Here is a 22,461-nt window from a genome sequence, read left to right as displayed (position 1 = left end):
CTCCCCCCCCACTTCTTTTTTACTATATGCACCCCAAACCCAGTCATATGAAAGGCTTCAGTCCTAAACCCACTTAGGTGGACACAAATAAGGATCAAAGTTGGTTAGAACGTGGTGTTGATAACGCCAAGGTTGAAGGTTCGATCCCTGTATAGGACAGCTGCCTATTCCTGCATTGGTTGGACTAGATGATCCTCAGTGTTCCTTCCAACTCTACAATTCTATGATTTAAAATGGAGCAGGCAACCTAAGGGAGCCGGATGCGGCCAAAGCACCTTCTCAATCTAGCCCCTGGACAGGCCTGGAATCAGTGTGTTTTTACATGAGTAGAATGTGTGCTTTTATTTAAAATGCTTCTCTGGGTTATTTGTGGGGCATAAGAATTCGTTCATTTCGCCCCCCCCCAAAAAAAAAAATTAGTTCCGCCCACCATCCCTCAGGCCCACCACATGGTCTGAGGGACGGTGGATCAGCCCATGGCTTTAAAAGGTTGCGGCCCCTTGATTTAAAATAAAAGTGTGTAAGGCTGCAATTCTATACACACTTATCTGGGAGTAACTGAAATCCATACAACCTTCTTCTTCGATGATAATTTTTATTCATTTTCAATTACAACAATCCAATAAAAGCCTCATTATAGCAATGCCAAATTCTAATACAATTAATAATGCCAATCATTGACATGCCAAATTATTCAATTTAGGTGGGTCCCCCGCATGCTAGAATTGATGGTTTGATTATTTACTTTATTTCTGCATTCCAAAATCTTATAAATTTCAATTACACTCCAGTCAAAATAACAATGCCTTATATTGCAACTGCAGTTTTAATGACTTCCATTCACATTGACACATTAAATGATTTATACATCTACGGGTGAAGTATTCAAACTCTATCCTTGTTCTTCCTGTGTGCAGCAATTATTCTGTCCATAATACACCTACTTCTGATGCACCTAGGATTGCATCTCTCAGTCAGAATACAGCATCCCAATCATATGCATGCTTACTCAAAAAATGGAAGCAAAGATCTTGCTTTCAACAGAACTTTCTTTTAAGGGCAGAACTGCACTCAGTCTCAAAGTCAACTTTGCATAGTAATGGTTGGGAAGCATTTGCATGTAGGAAGCAGTGGGCAGAAGGGGATGTTTTAACTTCCTCCCTGCATGCTATTTTCCCTTCCATCTTCCACAAACTTTCCCCTGGTTACATTTCTTTGCTTGACCAGAAAATAAATGCTGGCATTTGCTGGTTGGAAGAGTTACAGAAGAAAAGCAACTAATGCAAAAAATTACTCTCTCTTCTCTCACTTCCCTCCTACAAATTCAAGGGAAGCTCTGTGGTAGAGCGTCGCCCTTGCATGCAGATGTTTCGAGGTCCATTCCCCAGCATCTCAAGGTAGGCTAGGAATGCCCCCCATCTGAAACTGGAGAGACACAGCCAGCCAGTGTAGATAATATCAAAACTAGGTGGACCAATGACTCAATATAAGGCAGCTTCCTAGCCCTCTCTACCTTGCAACAAGTTGGTTGGCAATACCAGGAAGCTCAACATCAAAAAAACGTAGATCATGGCCACTGGTCCCATCACCTCCTGGCAAATAGAAGGAGAAGAAATGGAGGCAGTGAGAGATTTCACTTCTTGGGCTCCATGATCACTGTAGATGGTGACAGCAGTCATGAAATTAAAAGACGCCTGCTTCTTGGGAGAAAAGCAATGACAGACCTAGACAGCATCCTAAAAAGCAGAGACATCACCTTGCCAACAAAGGTCCGTATAGTTAAAGCTATGGTTTTCCCAGTAGTGATGTATGGAAGTGAGAGCTGGACCATAAAGAAGGCTGATCGCCGAAGAATTGATGCTTTTGAATTATGGTGCTGGAGGAGACCCTTGAGAGTCCCATGGACTGCAAGAAGATCAAACCTAGGAAATCAGCCCTGAGTGCTCACTGGAAGGACAGATCCTGAAGCTGAGGCTCCAATACTTTGGCCACCTCATGAGAAGAGAAGACTCCCTGGAAAAGACCCTGATGTTGGGAAAGATGGAGAGCACAAGGAGAAGGGGATGACAGAGGAAAAGATGGCTGGACAGTGTTCTCGAGGCTACCAGCATGAGTTTGACCAAATTGCGGGAGGCAGTGGAAGACAAGAGTGCCTGGCATGCTCTGGTCCATGGGGTCATGAAAAGTGGTACACGACTGAAGGACTAAACAACAAACCATGATTTCTACCAAACGTGTTGTTCCACCAAAAGGAAGCATGTTGTTTGAGATGTGGTCTTTGTAGAGTGTTTAGCAACTTTCCATATCAGGCTACCAAACATGTTGTTCAATTGTGGTTTGACGCACAAGTCTTTCCAAAGTATATGGCAACTTTTTGCATAAGGCTGAATGTAGTTGTTTCGTTCCATCTGACTTAGCTGGAAATGTGTGTGTGTGTGTGTGTGTGTGTGTGTGTCATTATTACATAACTGGAAAGGTTTGCTTATCTCCCTCTTTCCTTCTCCCATTTTCCATTTGAATAATGTATTAACAGATACAGTGGTACCTCAGGTTAAGTACTTAATTCGTTCTGGAGGTCCATACTTAACCTGAAACTGTTCTTAACCTGAAGCACCACTTTAGCTAATGGGGCCTCCTCCTGCTGCCGCGCCGGCGGAGCACGATTTCTGTTCTCATCCTGAAGCAAAGTTCTTAATCCTGAAGCACTATTTCTGCGTTAGTGGAGTCTGTAACCTGAAGTGTATGTAACCCAAGATACCACTGTAATAAGACAGAAGAAAGCCCAGGGCCTGTTATTTGTTTATTTATTTTAATAAAAATGTCCTTGACCGCACCTAGACAATGAAAGGCACTTTATAAATAAACCATCACTGAAGCACAGAGCATATATGTGATTACAAGATGGTTTTCCGGTATTGAAAAAAATATTGTTTAAAAGTGAAATTTGTACATTGTTTCAATCACTCCAAAGGTGATTTTCATTTCAGATTGTACTCTTCTTGCTTGAATGTTTAAAACATTTAATAAACTTTAAAGCTGTATTTCCATAGATTCAAACTTGTATGAGAGGCTTCACCTGTGTTGCAGTGACTGGGCTGTGGGCACCTGAGGTCTGAGCATCACTGGTAAGCATTGCTTGGGGAAAAGAATATAGAAAGTTCACCCAGACACATTTTCAGGCAATAAGATTGCGCTTCCTTTTCAGACCAGACAGCACTGGTGTTTTGAAGCTGCATTTCTATACAGTGATATATTGTTTTAGGGGAGGGGCTACTACTGACTTGCGAATATTGCCACAAGTTATCAAGTTACACCCTAGAAGGAACTTTGCCCCGTATCAAAGCAGCTGCCGTATAAAATGTGTTTATCGCTTGTTGGCTGAAATGATTCACTGTGTTCTCAACCCAGCGTTACTGTAAACGAAAGCAATGTATAGCTCTGGACTTGTTAGTTCCTTAAGCAGAAAGAGAGTTTGCAAAGGATGCAGGTTCTGCTATTTTGGAGGAGCTGTAAAAAATAAAACAAAAAACAAATAGGAGTTCAATTAATCTGGCCTAGAAAAGTAATGGGACGCGGGTGGCGCTGTGGGTAAAAGCCTCAGTGCCTAGGGCTTGCCGATCGAAAGGTCGGCGGTTCGAATCCCCGCGGCGGGGTGCGCTCCCGTTGTTCGGTCCCAGCGCCTGCCAACCTAGCAGTTCGAAAGCACTCCCGGGACCGCTTACTAGCGGGATGGTAAACAGCATTTCCGTGTGCGGCTCTGGCTCGCCAGAGCAGCGATGTCACGCTGGCCACGTGACCCGGAAGTGTCTCCGGACAGCGCTGGCCCCCGGCCTCTTGAGTGAGATGGGCACACAACCCTAGAGTCTGTCAAGACTGGCCCGTACGGGCAGGGGTACCTTTACCTTTACCTTAGAAAAGTGATAGGTGATAGAGAGCCCTGCCCAGCCCCATTGGCTGGGTTGTAACGAGGAGCTGTTGCCTGGGAGGCACTATTAAAGGGGACATATAAGGAAGAGCTGTTTCCTATATATTTATTCTTGCTTTCTCTTGCATTTTTGCAGGGGCTGCCCTTTGCCTTTCTTGGCAGGAACATCAATGCATTTGGTTGGTTGTTGTTGTTTTAAGATTTTGCTATCTTGATTTTTTATAAGACGTACGGGTGCATTTGAATTTTGCATTTGTGCATTATTCTGCAGGGACCACCTTGGGTGCCCCCCCTTTTTTTGGCTGAAAGGCACAGGTAAACAATAAGATAAATATATTCTAACTTCTAGAATATGTTATTTGTTTTGCAAAGGGCTAATATATCGCCCTCTCATAAAATATCAAACTGGCCTGCAGCAATATATATATATATATATATATATATATATATATATATATACACCAGCAGAGTATATATTCCAGTACAAAACAATCATTAAAATGATTGGCAACTCAATGACATTTCAAACAACTGCAAAGGCCTGTGGGTATTTTAAAAAAAACTCTTCAAGATACACCTGAAAGTCAAAAGTAAGATACGCCCATGCCGTGCACACATGTGAATCTTCCACTTCAGTCTCTGCTATTGCCACTGAATTTTCTGATACCATCTCCCTCTGAGCCTTCGCACCAATGTAACACCCCTGCTGCTAAAAATAAGGAAAGGTGTTTCCCACGACCACAACATGCCATCGGTTGAACATCCAGAATATATTGTTTCAACTGATAGCCAAAGCATCATGGGTAGATATGCAATATGGCAGCCTTGGGTGATATTGATCTTGCTCATAAAGCACATCAACAGTTATTTTCCCATATATGCAGGGCCGGATTTCAGTTTGATGAGGCCCTAAGCTACTGAAGGTAATGGGGCCCTTTATATGTCCAGCTGTCCTTTGTCAACAACAAATTGTCACTGTTTTTTGTGTCAAATATATGCTATATGGTAATTTATAGACCTAATAGATATCTAAAGCCATTTGCACATGCAGAATGTAGGCACCCTATATATAGAAATGAGCAAACTAATGATATTTTAGGGAGTAAGCTAGCAGGCAGGGCCTATTATTTACATCCTAAGAGCCTACACAACACAAAACACTGTTGCTGTATGTGGGTATTTTATTTGTTTATATTTGTTTTATTTGTTTTATTTGTTTATATTTGTTTATATGCTGTATTTTATTTGTTTTTTAGCTTATATTTTGTAAATGTACATCCAGGTTGTTGGGTTTTTTAAATTTTGGGGGGGGGGGCCAAGAGAGTGGGGCCCTAAGCTATAGCTTGTTTAGCTTATACGTAAATCCGGCACTGCATATATGTCTCTGTCTCCTTTTTAAAATTTTGTTTGTTCAGAAGGGAAACCATCACATTTGGTGGCTGGGGGGAAAGTATCAAAATTAGCCAGAAAATTGGCTGCAAGTCAAAAATGTCAACAATGCCTGAGTCACCATAAATTGTCAACGCAACTGGCAGTCCAATAATTAAGGAATTGGGTAACATATTGCCTTCTCCAGGGCCAAAATATATTCCCCAGCCGGCTTGCAGTGCCACATATCCATTAAGTAAATTTAGTTTTGTTTGCGGGTCTATAAATTAAATATCTAGTTGAATCAGGTGGATAAATTACAGTTCCAAGGGTGAATGGAAGAATGGAGAAAGCCAGTCCTGTGTAAGGGTTGGAGTGTAGGGCTTGAGAGCCAGTGTGGTGTAGTGGTTAAGAGTGGTAGTCTCGTAATCTGGTGAACCAGGTTCGCATCTCTGCTCCTCCACATGACCTTGGGCCAGTCACACTTCATTGAAGTCTCTCAGCCCCACTCACCTCACAGAGTGTTTGTTGTGGGGGAGGAAGGGAAAGGAGAATGTTAGCCGCTTTGAGACTCCTTCGGGTAGTGATAAAGCGGGATATCAAATCCAAACTCTTCTTCTTCTTCTTCTGGACGGGTGCTCAAGTTTTGCTGGCCATAAAGCTCCCTGGATGAATTTGGGTCAATCACTCACCTTCCTCCTTACCTGCTTACCCAGGGGTAAGCCCCACTGAAGACATGGGATTTAGTTTTAAGTAGATGTGCACGTTTGTGCTGCCAGATGCACTTTTTTTTTAGCACCTGCTGTGAAAACTACCGTATCTACATACCAGAAAGTGCTGGTTTCTGGATCAAACAGGTTGTTAACCTTACAGTGGTACCTTGGGTCTCAAACTTAATCCAGTCCGGAAGTCCGTTCCAAAACCAAAGCATTCCAAAACCAAGGCGCACTTTCCCATAGAAAGTAATGCAAAACGGATGAATCCGTTCCAGGCTTCTAAAAACAACCCCTAAAACAACAATTTAACATGAATTTTGCTATCTAATGAGACCATTGATCCATAAAATGAAAGCAATAATCAATGTTCTGTACTATAAAATAAAAAATTAAAATTATTTTTTTTTTCTTAACTGCACTGATGATTATCATTGTTTGGATGGGGGGCTTTTATCCATTTCCACAGTCACACAATCAATCATAAAACGAAAAAGAAGCCACAGACACAGAAATGAAAAAGCCACACAAACAAAAACCCAAAAATAGCAAAAACAAAAGCACCCAATATTACCTCAGAACACTGCAATCAGAAATGGAAGGCTTTAATTAGGGTGGGGGGGCGCTTTAATTTGCTGCTTAAGGGTAAAAACAGGAGCAAATAAACCTTAATTACTATGCGGGGGACTCAAATTTGCTGCACAACAGTAAAAGCAGAAGCTCAGGATCACATTCAGCTTCCGGGGCAAAGTTCGAAAACTGGAACACCTACTTCCGGGTTTGCAGCGTTCAGGTTCCGAGTTGTTCGGGAACTAAGCTGTTTGAAAACCAAGGTACCACTGTACTAAGGCAAATTTATACAGGTAGTAAAATCTGATGAAAGACTGGTTAAACATTTACCATGCTTTAATAAAGTGGATGGTCCATTTTGTTTGTATATAATGGGTGTTAACAGGCAATTCCCCCACCCCCCCACCCCCGCTTTCCCAAAATATTAATCACTGTTGATTTTATACTATCTAGTGGAACTAGAAGAGCTCAAGAAACAGAATGCAGTGATTTTTTAAATATATTTGTCTGTTAGTAATAGTCGATGACACCTAAGAAGTGGATGCAAAGATCTTAGTTTATTCCCACCAGGGATTTGAGAATGTCTTGGGCTACAGAGCCTCAAAAGGTTGTGAAAATATATCCAGGAACATTGCATTATAAAACTAGGATTGGGTTTTCATTTGAGTAGATGCCGGAAGTATTATAAATACGTTAAACATCAACCAACTTGATGGCTGTTTCTTATCTTTGAGGGTTAATTCTGCTTTGGAGGTCAAGAATATCAAACAATTATATATTTTTATATTAATTTACCCTGAATAAGAGGTAATATTTCTAGACCATATCCCTGAGGAGGAAGGTTTGGGGAAGTTGCCTAGGTAAAATACAGATTTCTGTGGAGTCACTAATTTGGCCCCGATTCAAAATAACTTACTGTGCTATACACTGCATGTCTCTTCAGAAGCAAGTCCCATTATGTTCAGTGAGGTTTACTCAGAGATAAATGTGGCAGTTCCATTGAACTTCAATAGTATGTACTTCTGAGAAGACATAGATAGAACTGCTTTATTATTTATAGTTTTTCTACCCACTTTAAACTACCATTTTCACATTATTTATTTTATTCTAATAGTTTATGTTTGCAGCAGGGGGAGCAAAAATGCATCAGTGATTGTTAGCACAGAACTAGATGGTTCTGCTATATTATTCATTTTCTCACATTTATATCCCGCATTTTCGTTCTCCCGTGGAATCTGGCATTCATTCATGCGGTTCCCAAGAGGTCTCCTACCCAGTCACTTACCAGATGCAAACTTGCTTTATTTCTGTAACTTGGTGTGGTTTCATGTGCCTTTAAACCACAATTTTCTGTTTTGGGTGGTAGATGGGAATCCCATTCATAAACAACAAGTTCTTTTCTGTCTTTAGTGCCTGCTCACTGAAATTCTCCGAAACTACTCAAATGATTTGCAACACCAACAAAGTGTTGAGTTTAAAGCCCATGGCAATATTTATTCCATTGAACTTAATGAAGGTTGTTGATGGAGATTAACTTTTCAAGATCTCAAGTCCATCTCTCTACATGATTAGTAGCTTCTAACTCTTTCTTATAAGGGACGCGGGTGGTGCTGTGGGTTAAACAAGAGAGCCTAGGACTTGCCGATCAGAAGGTTGGCAGTTCGAATACCCACAATGGGGTGAGCTCCCATTGCTCGGTCCCTGCTCCTGCCAAACTTGCAGTTCGAAAGCACGTTAAAGTGCAAGTAGATGAATAGGTACCGCTTCGGTGGGAAGGTAAATGGTGTTTCCGTGCACTGCTCTGGTTCGCCAGAAGCGGCTTAGTCATGCTGGCCACATGACCCGGAAGCTGTACGCCGGCTCCATCGGCCAATAAAGCGAGATGAGCGCCGCAACCCCAGAGTCGGCCACGACTGGACCTAATTGGCAGGGGTCACTTTACCTTTACCTTTAACTCTTACTTGCTCTACACCAGGGCTAGGCAACCTAAGACCCGGGGGCCAGATGCAGCCCAATTGCCTTCTCAATCCGGCCCACGAACGGTCTGGGAATCAGCATGTTTTTACATGAGTAGAATGTGTGCTTTTATTTAAAATGCACCTCTGGTTTATTTGTGGGGCATAGGAATTCGTTCATTCCCCCCCCAAAAAAATATATATAGTCCAGCCCCCCACATGGTCTGAGGGACAGTGGACTGGCCCACAGCTGAAAAAGCTTGTTGACCCCTGCTCTACACCTCTGTGATGTTAGAGAACCTAAGTCTCAACAGGCTAGGGCCAGCTCTGCCATTAGGCAGAGTGAGGAAATTATCTACCCCAGCCATTCTTCCCAAGCTATTTCCTTGGGTTGGAGCACACAGCTATGTGTGCTTCAGACCTCTCAAACACCTCCTAAAGCAGCCTGCTTCTTTCAGATGCACTTGATTGGATTTAATGTATTTTTATATACTGCTTTCCATTCAAAAGGAAACCCAAAGCGGCTTAGAATCAAGGACGCTGAGTTGCATGTGTGTGACATCACAGGGGTGCCTGCTGCATCGGGAAGAGGCCAATAATGGGAGGAGACATACATCAAATCATAATGGCAATGACTGGGTCTGCACAACACAATCTTCTGCTCAATGTCATTATTTGTAGGAAGGGGGCTTTGGAGGGTTCTGATAAAATAATGGAGTCTCTTTGATAGAACAATGAGAACACAGCCATTGCAAAGAACCACCACTTTCTCAAGCATCTGCAAGGCGTTCTAAATATTGCTGAAATGACCCTTCCACACAAAACTCAAAAACACACTCAGGAAAACGAAACACAAGCCTTTTGGGCTGCTAAATAGCGAGTCTGAGAGCCATAAACCTGGCCGGAAACAGCATGGAAGAGGCACGTCCCATCACCTCCCAATGCACTTGCGGAAGAACCCCAGGCTGCCAAGGTAACAGACTCCCTATGGGTCGGCTGGGGACGCGGGTGACGCTGTGGGTTAAACTTCAGCGCCTAGGACTTGCCGATCGCATGGTCGGCGGTTCGAATCCCCGCGGCGGGGTGCGCTCCCGCTGCTCGGTCCCAGCGCCTGCCAACCTAGCAGTTTGAAAGCACCCCTGGGTGCAAGTAGATAAATAGGGACCACTTATTAGCGGGAAGGTAAACGGCATTTCCATGTGCGGCTCTGGCTCACCAGAGCAGCTTCGTCACGCTGGCCACGTGACCTGGAAGTGTCTCCGAACAGCACTGGCTCCCGGCCTATAGAGTGAGATGAGCGCACAACCCCAGAGTCTGTCAAGACTGGCCCGTACGGGCAGGGGTACCTTTACCTTTACCTTTATGGGTCGGCTGACCGAAACACCTCTTCAGACCCCTTAGCGTGACGCCTATGCCCAGCTCTGTGCAAAAGAGAAAGTGCAGTTCAAACCATTTGAGAAAGAGCTGGAGAGAGGAGTGCCCACTCTGGGGAGTTTGCACTTCAATGTGCCACAGGGGGGCACTTGGAGGCAGTACCAGTGTCAGATTATTTTGTGCCATAGGCAAGACTAACGACTTGCACCCCACCCCAAATGGCTAACTTCAATTGTCCACAACTGTCATTTCATTAAAAAATAATAATGAAATGCCCCAAACTTGAAACTTGCTAGATTTATTTTAAATTGCAAGAATAAGTAACACAAGAATCTTTGATTATCTTTCTCAAATACAAAAGAACATGTTTTAGCACACAAATCATTTCGAATAATATTGTGAATTGTGGTGTTAAAATTTAAGTCTCTTAAGTTTCGACTTCAGGCACATCAAAATCTAACGTTGCAGGCCTTTTGCTTTGCAAATGTTGTCACCAACTCCCACAGTTCAAGTGCTGATGATTGGGGCATGTTCAGTTGATATATCTGCCAAGCGAACTAGTCTCTTTTGCAACATTGTTGAGCGTATGTAAGTTTTTATAAGTTTGAGCTTTGACAAACTGAGTTTACCACTTGCCACTGAAACAGTCTCTTCTTCTGCAGACTTAGTAGTTCTTTCACTTTTCTTGACATGCTTTTTTCCCTCTGTGAGTTTTCCAGAAATATTTCCAATTTGTGAAACAAGAGTTTATATCGTCTGTAGTAGGAGCACCACATTCAGAGCCAAGAGGTTAGATGAACAAAGGAAGTCCACCACAGAAGGTTCATCTAGGGACCTTCTCTGTGGTTCTATGCACAATGTCACCCATTGCTGTGTTTTCAAAGTGGGCATGTGAATATTATAGTCAAATGCATTGATTGGTTTGATCTGCAGTCAATTTTCAGGCGCTTCTTCCTTTCTAGCCTTTGCTTTGCTCAATCCACCAACTCCCAGGAAAGCTCTCCTTTGACATATTTCTATTTGACCTCCATGTAGCACCTATTTTAACTTACATGGATAGCTATATAGCATTAATTACAGGTAGGTAGGCGTGTTGGTCTGCCGTAGTCGAAACAAAACAAAACAAAATAAATAAATAAAATTCCTGCCAATAGCACCTTAGAGACCAACTAAATTAGTTACAGTATTGGTATGAGCTTTTGTGTGCATGCACACTTCTTCAGATACCTTATAAATATAGCATTGTATTTGTGGAAGTGAAGTCTCAAACACCTTCCTTTTCTTCTTCTTTGGCGATCGCTTGTAGCCGAGTAAGATTGTCTTCTATGAACACGTCTTAACAATGAGTCCGTAAGTGACTGTGGAGGCCAATTCTGGAACCTTCCACAGTAGGGACATAGGTTTCTGGGTGGGAGTTTTTACGGTCCTGCTCCCATTACCATTTGCCAATCGGCATGGGACTTTTTGGGGGGGGGGTTGGGATGGGTTTTTGGAAGACGCCTGTGTGAATTTGTTTTATGTGTGTAGATCAGTGCATGCCGACCAACGCACAGTCTTCTCAGTAAGACACTAACTGGCTGGTCTGTGTGGTGGGACAGAATGTTCATAGAATCATAGAATCTTAGAGCTGGAAAGGACCCCAAGGATCATCCAGTCCAACCCCCTGCAATGCGGCAATCTCAGCTAAAGCATCCATGACAGATGGCCATCCAACCTCTGCTTAAAAACCTCCAAGGAAGGAGAATCCTTAAAATGTCTTCAGCTCAACTTCTGTGCAAAAAGGAAAAGCTGACTGGTTGGTATCCAAATCTCAAATGGGGGCAGGCAGACGGAGGACTAGGGAGATATCCTAGCATGGCTGATGGGGAGCCAGGTTTTTAAAAAAAGAAATCTGAAGGAAGGGTAAGTTGCTTGAGGAAAAGGGCAGATGAGACAGGGATGTAAGCAGAGAGAGAATTGTGGGGTGGGATGCGAGGGGGAACTATTCTAGCTATCAAGGGCCAATGTATGGTATGGAGTGTAGGGCTGGGCAATATATCAATACAGTGGACCCTCCGGATACGAACTTAATTCATTCTGGGGGTCTTGTCCGCAACCTGAAAAGTCCGTATCTGGAGGCGCCACTTCTGTGCACGGAGTGGCACAATAGAGCACTTCTGTGGATATGCGCAGGGCGCAACCCGGAAATATATACTTCTGGATTTGCCGCATTCGCAACCCGAATCCGGAGGGATACACAAATAGAGGTACAACTGTATGTCACCCACAACCACTTTGAAATCCGTGTCACGATACTGATTTCATCGCTTTTGACCTGGCAATATATCATGCGTCATGATGTGCATGTGCGATGCAAAAAACAGAATGTGGTGAAAACTGTGAAGCCACTTGATGCCTCGGCATAGCTCCATCCTTTTCCCCCAGACATCGTAATATATTGGTATATTGAGATGTTGAGCTGGTGATATATCGCAATGTCAAAACCAGATATCACTCAGCCCTAATGGAGGGTAGAGCTGAAAGACATGCCAGGAAGGCTGGTCAACAATAGACCTGATGGCGGAAATGTTGCCAGTTGCAGCTTCTGCTATCACTGTGGCATCTTTACCTGACAACCCAGAAGGCACTAAGTAAAGGGAGGACCAGGGCCAGACAGGCTGAATTTCATCTATTGATTTAAAGTGATGCAGGTGGCGCTGTGGTCTAAACCACTGAGCCTCTTGGGCTTGCCAATCAGAAGGTTGGCAGTTCAAATCCCCATGACCGGGTGAGCTCCCATTGCTCTGTCCCAGCTCCTGCCAACCTAGCAGTTCGAAAGCACACCAGCGTAAGTAGATAAATAGGTACAGCTGCGGCGGGAAGCGTTTCCGTGTGCTCTGGTTTCTGTAACAGTGTTCTGTTGCACCAGAAGTGGTTTAGTTATGCTGGCCACATGACCCAGAAAAGGCGAGATGAGCGCCACAACCCCACAGTCGCCTTGGACTGGACCTAACCGTCCGGGGATCCTTTACCTTCACCTATTGATTTAAACTAAAGCACCAGCTTGAGTGATATATCCGAAACGGCAGAGGGTAGGTTGTGACTGGCACCACAAGAAACCAGTTTGGCCCTATCTGAAAGCGCACCCACCCACCCACACCAGCTGCTACATTGCGTTTCCTGAGAGAACCCTTTCCCCCCAAACTACAATTCCCAGAGTCCTTTGGTGTGCGTGTGTGTCTGTATGTGAGGGGGAAAGGCGAGGTTACAACAAGCATAAAGCCTTTCAATTTGTGGTGTAGACGCCTCTTGCTGGTCGCTGGACAGCACCCCGCCTCCCCCCCCGTAGCCAGCCAGCCAGCCGGTCTTCCCCCGTCTTGCCCCTGCTTTGGCGCGCCTCTTCTTCGCCTCGGGTCCCCCCAGGCCGCTCATGCGCGGTTCTCCTCGCAGTCCGCCGAAGCGCCTTCGCAGCCCCTCCGAGACGCGTCTCTCGACCGGCACTCGCTCCGTGTCAGCGGGCTGGGGAGGAGGAGGAGGAAGAGGAGGAGGTCCTACCCATCTACCCTCCCGCTTGCCGGGGCTGGGGGAGAGTGAGCAGGAGCCGCCGCCGCCGCCTCATCCCTCCGCCACCCGGGCTGCTGCTGCTGCTCCGTCTGCGCGGGCTTCGCCCCTCAAGGCAGACCGAGGCCGAGCCGAGGGCGCAAAGCGAAAGGAAGCGAGCGGAGGCGGAGACGCCTCCTTTCCCCCGGCCGCCTGCCTCTTCGCCCGCGTCGGCTTCAGCGCAGCTTCCTCTCCGCCATCCCCGGAGCTGCGGGGAGGGGAGCCGAGACCCAACGCGACAGGACGCCGGTGCAGAAAGGGAGCGAGACAAAGGAGGCGCACGGAGAGGGAGAGGTGAGTGGCGGGCGGAGAGAGCGAGACGCCTTGTTAGGGACGCTTCCCCCCCTTCCTCCCCCGCAAAGCCGGGCGTTCCTTTGCTTAGGAGGGTGGTGGCGGAGAGACCAGGTAAGCCCCCCCCCCGCCTTCCCCTCCCCTCCCCCGCAATCGCATCCCGCCTCTCAAGCCTGCAGCGGCGAGAAGGCACTGATGGAGCGGCGCGCGCGGGCTGCGTAAAGGTGGCGGTGGCGCAGGGCAAGGATCGTGGCTGCAAGAATGCTCAGCCCTTGGCGATCTAAGGTGCTCTTCTTGGGAAGCTGGGAGAGGGACAGGGGTGGGTGGGGTTTTTTTATTCCCCACCTTTGCATCTCCCCAGCGGTGTGGAGTCCGAGGCCTCCCCATAGCCAGGCACTCTCGGCTGCAGCCCTATGATCCATACTGGGGGCTGGGGGTGAAAGTCTGGGTGTTTTGTCCCCCCCCCCCTAATCCGTCCTCGGCTCCATGGCGCTGCCCTTTCCTTCCCAGGGAAAGGAGGGGTGCCGAATGGGAAATAACATGGCAAGAAGGTGAAGTCTCAAATACCAAACACACGCACACCCCGACAAGATTTCAGAGGCGATAGGGGGGAGCGTCAGGAAAAAAAGGAAAGCGTTGGCTGAATTTTGTGTGGTTTCTGGGGATGGAGCTAGCCAGCCATGCTGCCAGGAGCTGGGCAGGTCTCGCGGTGCCATATCAATCTGCACCTCTGCCATTTTCAGGAAATGATACCCTATCGAGTCTTCTTCGTATATGCAGAGGTTGGAAAGAAAATGATGGTTTTCTGTTTTCTCTGAATTCTGCCATTGATTGGCTCAGTAAGTAAAGGGGCGAGAGTCTTCGCTCATTCCTCTCCCACTCAAATAGCAGAGCAGAATATGGACAGAATTTATGTGTTGCGTTTTCCTTATGGGGTTAAAGCGATAGAAGGTGCCACCCACCCTCCCATTTATTTACAATGTCTCAAGATGCCAGGTTCGTTCTTGCAATAATTGCTGCCTGAAAAGCGTGTGATCTTTTAGTAGCCAGCGTGCACTTGACGGAAGTGGACAACATCAACAGTTGCAAATTTTTTAATTGCTGGTTCTGGGTGAAGGTAGGAGCCACGAGGGAGAAGGTGGTGTGTACAGGTTGTTCGGTAGCATTATTTCCTGGACTCAAGGACGAATGGAGGCTTCTTTACTTCTGTAGTTTGTTTGGTGTGTGTTTTTCCTTGGGAGAGAGGGTGTGGTGGCAATGCCTCTGTAATGCAGCACTGCTAAGCATTGTGTGGAAGCAGGAGGCTGCTGCTTGTGCATGTGTAGTAGAAACAGATCTTGCAGGGCGGAGGGAAGGGATGTTACCTTAGGCTTAATTTCCGAAGCTCCCACTGTCAAAACAATATACTAAAATAAATGCTTAGAAGAGAGGAAGCTAGCTAACAGTATTTGCTAAACCTCCCCATAAAAATAGATTTGATTATATTATAATATATATATTCCAGTGAATATATATCCAGTGATATTCAACTAAGTTTTACCCATTGAAATTAATTAACCCAAGAGCTATTTTCATTAATTTCTATGAGTATTTTTACCAGTTGGCTTAAAACTCTCGACATTCAGCAACAGCTCAGTCCCATTCATATTTACTCAGAAGATATCACTGTATGAGATTCATGAGGCTTCATTCCAGATAAGGCTGCAAGTCATATATCCATTTACCTGGAAGTAATCTCCACTAACTCACCGGGGCTTGCTTTTCAGTACACACAGAGGTGTATTTAGGATTTTGGCCTGAATTTATTGAGACTCCTTTTGTGTGATGAGTTTCCCCATCCACAAACGATTTCTCCAAGCTGCTGCAAAATGCATGGATCCTAGCTCCAGAGTGGCCAATCGGGATGTAAATTAAAGGGTGATGCATGCTTTGAAGTGAATGTGCTTTCAAATCAAATCCTGCCTTTTCTTAAAGAGATGCAGTTTAAATACAATGGCATAGGCATATCTACAGATAATGGAAATGTACCTGTTACTCTGAACTGAAACCTAGAAGCAGTAACTGGAATAATGCTAATCTAGATATTTCTAAATGATGAGTTCATGGTTTAAGGATACTTTTTAAATAATAATGATAATAATGAAGGAAACTAAGTAGCTTGGAATATTTGATTATACTCATTTTCAAGATTCATTCCTAGATCATGTTTATATATGGATTCATATTGTTTATGACACAGGTATATTTGGATATGAACATGACTGTACAAGTGTGTGTTCTTCTTTCTCTTTGTCCAGTATACTCATTATTTATTATTCATTGTACTTAAGCCCCATTCTTCCCCTCTGCCAAGGAATTCAAGGCAGCAGACATGGTTTTTCTCCTTTCTCATTCAATCACCATGTGTAACAAGCCTATTAGATTACCGTATTTTTTGCTCTATAAGACTCACTTTTTCCCTCCTAAAAACTAAGGGGAATTGTGTGTGCGTCTTATGGAGTGAATGCAGGCTGCACAGCTATCCCATAAGCCAGAACAGCAAGAGGGATTGCTGCTTTCACTGCGCAGCGACCCCTCTTGCTGTTCTGGCTTCTGAGATTCAGAATATTTTTTTTCTTGTTTTCCTCCTCCAAAAACTAGGTGCGTCTTGTGGTCTGGTGCGTCTTATAGAGCGAAAAATACGGTAGTTAGGATGAGCAGCACTTAATGGCCCAAGTTTACCCAGTGAGCATCATGTCTGAGTGAGGATTTGAACTCACGTCTCCTAGTCTGACACGCTAACCATTATACCACATTGGTTCCCATTGGGTAGACATTTCCAGCACTTGTATCGGGCAGAATGAAGGGAATACGCTGGTGTGGCCATTCTCATGTTCTGCCTGGACACTGAGGTCTAGTGCCAAGGGCCTTCTGGCAGTTCCCTCACTGCAAGAAGTGAGGTTTCAGGGAAGCAGGCAGAGGGCCTTCTCGGTAGTGGCTCCTGCCCTGTGGAAAGCCCTCCCACCAGATGTCAAAGAGAACAACAACTACAGTGGTGCCTCGCAAGACGAAAAGAATCCGTTCCAGGCGTCTTTTCGTCTTGCGGGTTTTCCGTCTTGCGAGGCATTCGTCTTGCGGGGCACCACTGTACCAAACTTTTAGAAGACATCTGAAGGCAGCCCTGTTTAGGGAAGCTTTTAATGTTTAATAGGTTATTGTATTTTAGTGTTTTGTTGGAAGCCGCCCAGCGTGGCTGGGGGGACCCAGCCAGATGGGCGGGGTATAAATAATAAATTATTATTATATTATTATTATATTTGGCCTGGGCAAAAAGAAAACCAGGGAATCACTTCGGTTTGTGGTAACTCATTGGCTGGCAACAATGTTATGTTGGAGCTGTAACAAGGCGCTTTAAAGTTTCTTACAGCTACAATGTGATGGCTGTTAAAGTTTACTCTTGCCTGTGGTGAGACGGATCCTTCAGGGGAGAGAAAGGAAGGACACAAGAGAGGCAGAAAACCTTCCCTGTCTAATGTAATTTATTTTTTAAAAAATCTTGATTTTAACTATTATGTATTTGTTGTTGTTCTTATGCAAGTGTCTCTGTCAGGTCTTCAGCTTGCCATTTTTGGTGAGTCATTTCCAGTTGTGTCCTCTTTTCACCTCTCTGGCCCCATGCTTTGTATAAAACTGCTATGCTGCCTCTATTGCTGACATGGAAATATAAACCTGCACTTTTTTCTGGTAGTGTTATATCCTGGTTTCCCTCGTGAAAGGGCAAATCTGGCCCCCACCCTAGCTATAATGCTGCGTTGATTTAGGAGTCACGCCCCCATCCTAAATGTCTGTTTTGTCAACGTGCTCTCTTTCAGTAGCTCAGCTGATAAAGTGTAGAATGTTAATCACTAACCATAGGTTCTAGTTTGATTTCAGCTCAGAAAATGAGATGTTTTATCCTCCTGTTTTCACACAGCCCTCTCACCTCTAGCCAGAGCTTTCCCAACAAAATAGAAGCATAGAACTGGAGGGTTGGAAGGGGCGCTGACAGTCATCTAGGCCATAGCTGTCAACGTTTCCCTTTTTAAAAGGAAAATTCCCTTATTCCGAATAGGATTCCTCACAAGAAAAGGGAAAAGTTGACAGCTATGATCTAGGCCAAACCCCTGCAATGCAGGAAACTTTTTCCCAATGTGGGGCTCGAACCCACAATCCTGAGTTTAGGAGCACCGTACTCTACTGATTATGGGATGCGGGTGGTGCTGTGGGTTAAACCACAGAGCCTAGGACTTGCCGATCAGAAGCTTGGCGGTTCGAATCCCCGCAACGGGGTTAACTCCCGTTGCTCAGTTCCTGCTCCTGCCAAACTAGCAGTTCGAAAGCACGTCAAAGTGCAAGTAGATAAATAGGTACCGTTCCGGCGGGAAGGTAAATGGCATTTACGTGCACTGCTCTGGTTTGCCAGAAGCGGCTTAGTCATGCTGGCCACATGACTGGGAAGCGAGATGAGCACCGCAACCCCAGAGTCGGCCACGAATGGACCTAATGGTCAGGGGTCTCTGGCCATTAGGGTCTCAATCTACTGATTTGAGCTATCGCAGCTCCTAATGATTCACATCTCTAGTCATTCAGGCCACATTAAAATCCCAGGCTATCCTTAAATCCCTACACTGGTTTGCTATCTAGGGGCATCCATAGCCCCCCCTGAATGAACCATAACCCCCAGATTGCCAACTTTTGCCTTTTAAAAAAGAGTATGTTTTTAAGGATTTGTGGAATCTGTAGATTTGAAGAGCCTGAGATATGGGGTCAAATGTACAGGTACTGTTTTTCTCACTTTTGTGCGTGAGAAACTGCTTTGTCGAAAACTCCTAGGAATGCCCTTGTTTCTATTTGTCCTGGATGCGGCATAAAGTTTATGCCATAATCTCTTCCTCCTAGCCCTTAAACCCTTCTCTTGCCTTGCGCCTCTTAGCACTCTGCTCATATCCCAAAATATTCCTGCTCTGTGGGTTTCACTTTTTCCAGATCCACCACCCTCGTCTGCCCAAAAGATATTTTTTGCCCTTTCCTCACCACTTCCCACTTAAATGTGGACCCCTCTTGCAGAGCACTTATGGTACCACCTCTCCTTAAAGCTACCTTTTCTGTGAAGCCTTTGGCACGACCTCTTAGTCATCCCCTGGTGAAAGTAAACATAAATACACATACTAGAAATGGGGAAATGTGGCAATTTCGTTTCTTGTTTCGTTTTTCCAATCTTAAATCAGATCTCCACGTTTCTATATCTGTTTACAGTTCTTTTTTTTAAAAAAAATCCTCATATAAATCAACCAGCATCTTACTGCAAATTTATTCTAATACACATGTTTTTGTGTGTAATTTCCCTAATGTGCGTGTTTTTGCAAAGGCAGTGTCCCTTAGCACAATGCATTTTGTATATTGTTATCACTCATTTATTCCTTCTATGCCCACCTTGCCCTAATATGTGCATTTTTAAAAACACATTACATGGCTGGAAAACTACACTACAAAATTGAATGTGTGCGTTTCAAGAAATGGTTGTGTTTCAGTTCATGTATTGCTTTGGAAAGTGCACATTTTATGCTGTGAACTGCCCTAAGATCTACAAATTAAACAAACAAATAAATTATTTGGTAGGTTCAGATTCTCTCTCTCTCCCTCCCCCGCCCCATTTCTACATGTGTAACTAAAAATGCATTTTTCATTTCCATTCATTGCTTACTTTCCATTCCCTCCATTACTCACCTGTAGCAAATCTTAGACTGGAAGCTCCTTGGGTCAGGGACTTTTCTTTTGGCTCTTGTACTGCAAAGTGCCGTGCACATTGATGGCATAGTATACTAATACTATTAATAGGATGAGGCCATAAAGTTTCTTCTTGGACCATTTTGCCCATTCAATTTCCATTCACTTAATGGAGTTATGTAGGCCAATCAATATTTGATACCTGCCCATATATCCATAATGTCTTGTTTAATTTTTTATTATGCAAACCCTTTTTGTTTGAGTCACCTTATTTTCAGCTGTTCTTTTCAGTGCAGTCCTAAAGTAAGCCTTCTCAAAAGTAAGCCTTATTGACTGCATTAGAACTGACTCCAAAGTAAGTGGGTTTAGGATCGTGGCCTTAGCTATTATTGAAAGCCCCTCTCATACTGTATTTTCCCCATGTCTCAATTATTTTAGAGCCTTGCGCTTTTGCTCTGTGTCTTCTTGTTTCTTGGGTTTACACTGACATTTCCTTCTTTGCCCATGCATGCTGCGTTAGAGATAAGTATTGGGAGGGTGATAAGGCCTTAAGTCATTAAATGCTTCCACAACTGAGTAGTCTTATCAATTTTCCTAGTCAGTTCAGTCATTTTATGTGTTCCTTGGATGAAGAGTGGTATATAAATTTAATTAATTAATTAATTAATTAATAATAATAGGGATGCGGGTGGTGCTGTGGGTTAAACCACTGAGCCTAGGACTTGCCGATCAGAAGGTCGGCGGTTCGAATCCCTGCGACCGGGTGAGCTCCCGTTGCTCGGTCCCTGCTCCTGCCAACCTAGCATTTCAAAAGCACGTCAAAGTGCAAGTAGATAAATAGGTAAAGGTAAGGTAAACGGTGTTTCCGTGCGCTGTTCTGGTTCGCCAGAAGTGGCTTAGTCATGCTGGCCACATGACCCAGAAGCTGTACGCCGGCTCCCTCGGCCAATAAAGCGAGATGAGCGCCCCAACCTCAGAGTCAGTCACTACTGGACCTAATGGTCAGAGGTCCCTTTACCTTTACCTTAATAATAATATTAATATTTTTTCACTACAACTTAAAGTAGGTAAATAAATACTTTTGGGACTGGGTCCTTATATATATCAGTAGGTTGTCCCCTTGATTGACAAGCATTAGATTCTCTGCTGGCAGCAATTATCTGTGTTGACTTCACTGCCAGAGCAGGGAGACCATAGTCCTCCAGATACTGCTAAACTAAAACTCCAGTAATCTCTGACCATTGCCCATGCAAACTTGGACTGATGGAAGTTAAGAGTCCAGCAGCACTGGTCTCCCCACTTTTGAGGGCCATGGATTCTCCACTCTTTCTTTGCCCTCATAAAACTTTCTTACAGCATAACCCTATTTTCTCAGGGGTGAGCCCTGTCGGGTTGAGTGAGGCTCACTTCCGAGTGGATATGCTTAGGATTGCAGCCTTTAAGCCCTTTAGCAGTTAGACAACTCTGCTGCTTCATAACTGGCTTGCAGCTTGAACTGCTACTAATTCTGGTTTCAGAAATTCCCAATAGTAGTTCCGGGATGGTAATTTGCATTGCCTTTACAGAATGCAGCAACTTCCATATTGTTGTTGAAAGGGAGTAGAGAACAGCCAATTCTTAGCGTAGAAAGAGAGAAATTGGAGTAAACAGATAATAATTTCATCTGGAAAAGTATAGAAGATACTAGTTACCTGTGGGGAGAGAATCTGTCTGCTCTCAAAACAATACTAAATGCGAATGTGCCTTCTGAAATCCTGGCCCGCTGCTAAGGAATAACTTTGTCATCTTCACAAGGTTTTTGTTGCAAACAGTGCTGGCAATCCCTTATGCCCAGTGCTTGTTTTCTAAAAAAAAATGTTTAGGAGTACTCTCATTTTGACTCAAGAAAACCACCATTTTATAGTTCGAATAGGGAATAATAAATACAGTAAATGGACAAAAGTACAAAGATTCACAAAAGGTTTAGGGCAGGCATAGGCAAACTCGGCCCTCCAGATGTTTTGGGACTACAACTCCCATGATCCCTAGCTAACAGGACCAGTGGTCAGGGATGATGGGAATTGTAGTCCCAAAACATCTGGTGGGCCGAGTTTGCCTATGCCTGGTTTAGGGGTATGTGTACCTCTGTGTCCCCCCAGAAAAGAAACATTTCTTATGCCAAATGTGTGTGGGGGGGATCCTATTTGTGTGGCAAGAAAACCCAAATGCAAAATGCATTTTGCAGAGCTTCTTAGTTTGCCTGAGCTGTTTGCAACATAATACCAATATTGAATTCTGTCGCAAGGACTTGTGGGGACAGAAATATGTGCTTGTCCAGGAAATCTAGCTCCCCCTTTTTCCCCCCTCTTAAAAACTTAGGTCAAACTTTATTTCTGCTTTTTGAGGCTTCTGTGGATATCGTCTGCATACCCTCAAACTTCTCTTCACAGCCAAGGTGGTCCAGAAACTTAGGGTATGGCAACAGTTGTCTATTTTGGTAGATTTAATAAGCTTGAGTAGCTGGGCACGGGATTTCTGCCTTTAAAAGGAGAACAAAGAGAACGGGGGTTCTTGGGTCACTGCACATCTGTATCAGATGTCCAAAATCCAGTGCAAGCAACTTTGCTCTGGTACAAAGACTTATAAGCAATTCCATACCAAATCCCTGCAGCAAGATAAAGCAATCTGCCTAGCGGCCTTTCAGTAACGCTGACCCCCATATTGCTCTTCTGCAGCCTGCTTCATTTGAACTGCCATTATATGAGCAAAGGCTCCTCATGTCTTGTCACGACAGAAAGACAGCAGGAGTTTTTTTCAACATCTTGTCATGGTATTCCTTGCCTGTGACAAGGGGGAGAAAATTTGACTGAATTCAGCAGAGAGGGAAGGGCAGTCTAAGTCGCCAAAAGGCAAATGTAGCAACAGCGTTCAGACTCAGAGGCCTGCTCAGAGTAAGACTAAT

The 22,461-nt window shown here is 44.5% G+C and overlaps 1 protein-coding gene across 7 annotated transcripts in view; it reads left to right on the top strand.

Annotated features, from left to right (window-relative positions):
- The first annotated feature begins 13,156 nt into the window (after positions 1–13,156).
- The window catches only part of CDC42SE2 (CDC42 small effector 2), a 95,029-nt gene continuing 85,724 nt past the window's right edge, over positions 13,157–22,461 (top strand). For 2 of the 7 annotated variants that reach the window (XM_083404441.1, XM_083404438.1), the window contains exon 1: positions 13,239–13,778. Coding sequence is in view for 1 of the 7 variants with exons in the window: in XM_083404437.1 (XP_083260563.1) it covers positions 13,315–13,778 (464 nt within the window). In the remaining 6 variants the exon portion in view is untranslated. Of the gene's footprint in view, positions 14,061–22,461 lie in introns of all 7 variants that reach the window. The other 5 variants (XM_083404443.1, XM_083404437.1, XM_083404442.1 and 2 more) reach the window with 5 other exon arrangements.

This window comes from Podarcis tiliguerta (assembly GCF_965153285.1).
Source record: "Podarcis tiliguerta genome assembly, chromosome: 11".
Taxonomy (NCBI): Eukaryota; Metazoa; Chordata; class Lepidosauria; order Squamata; family Lacertidae; genus Podarcis; species Podarcis tiliguerta.
The sequence above is the reverse complement of the archived record's forward strand: the minus strand, read 5'-3'. Positions and strand labels throughout refer to the sequence as shown.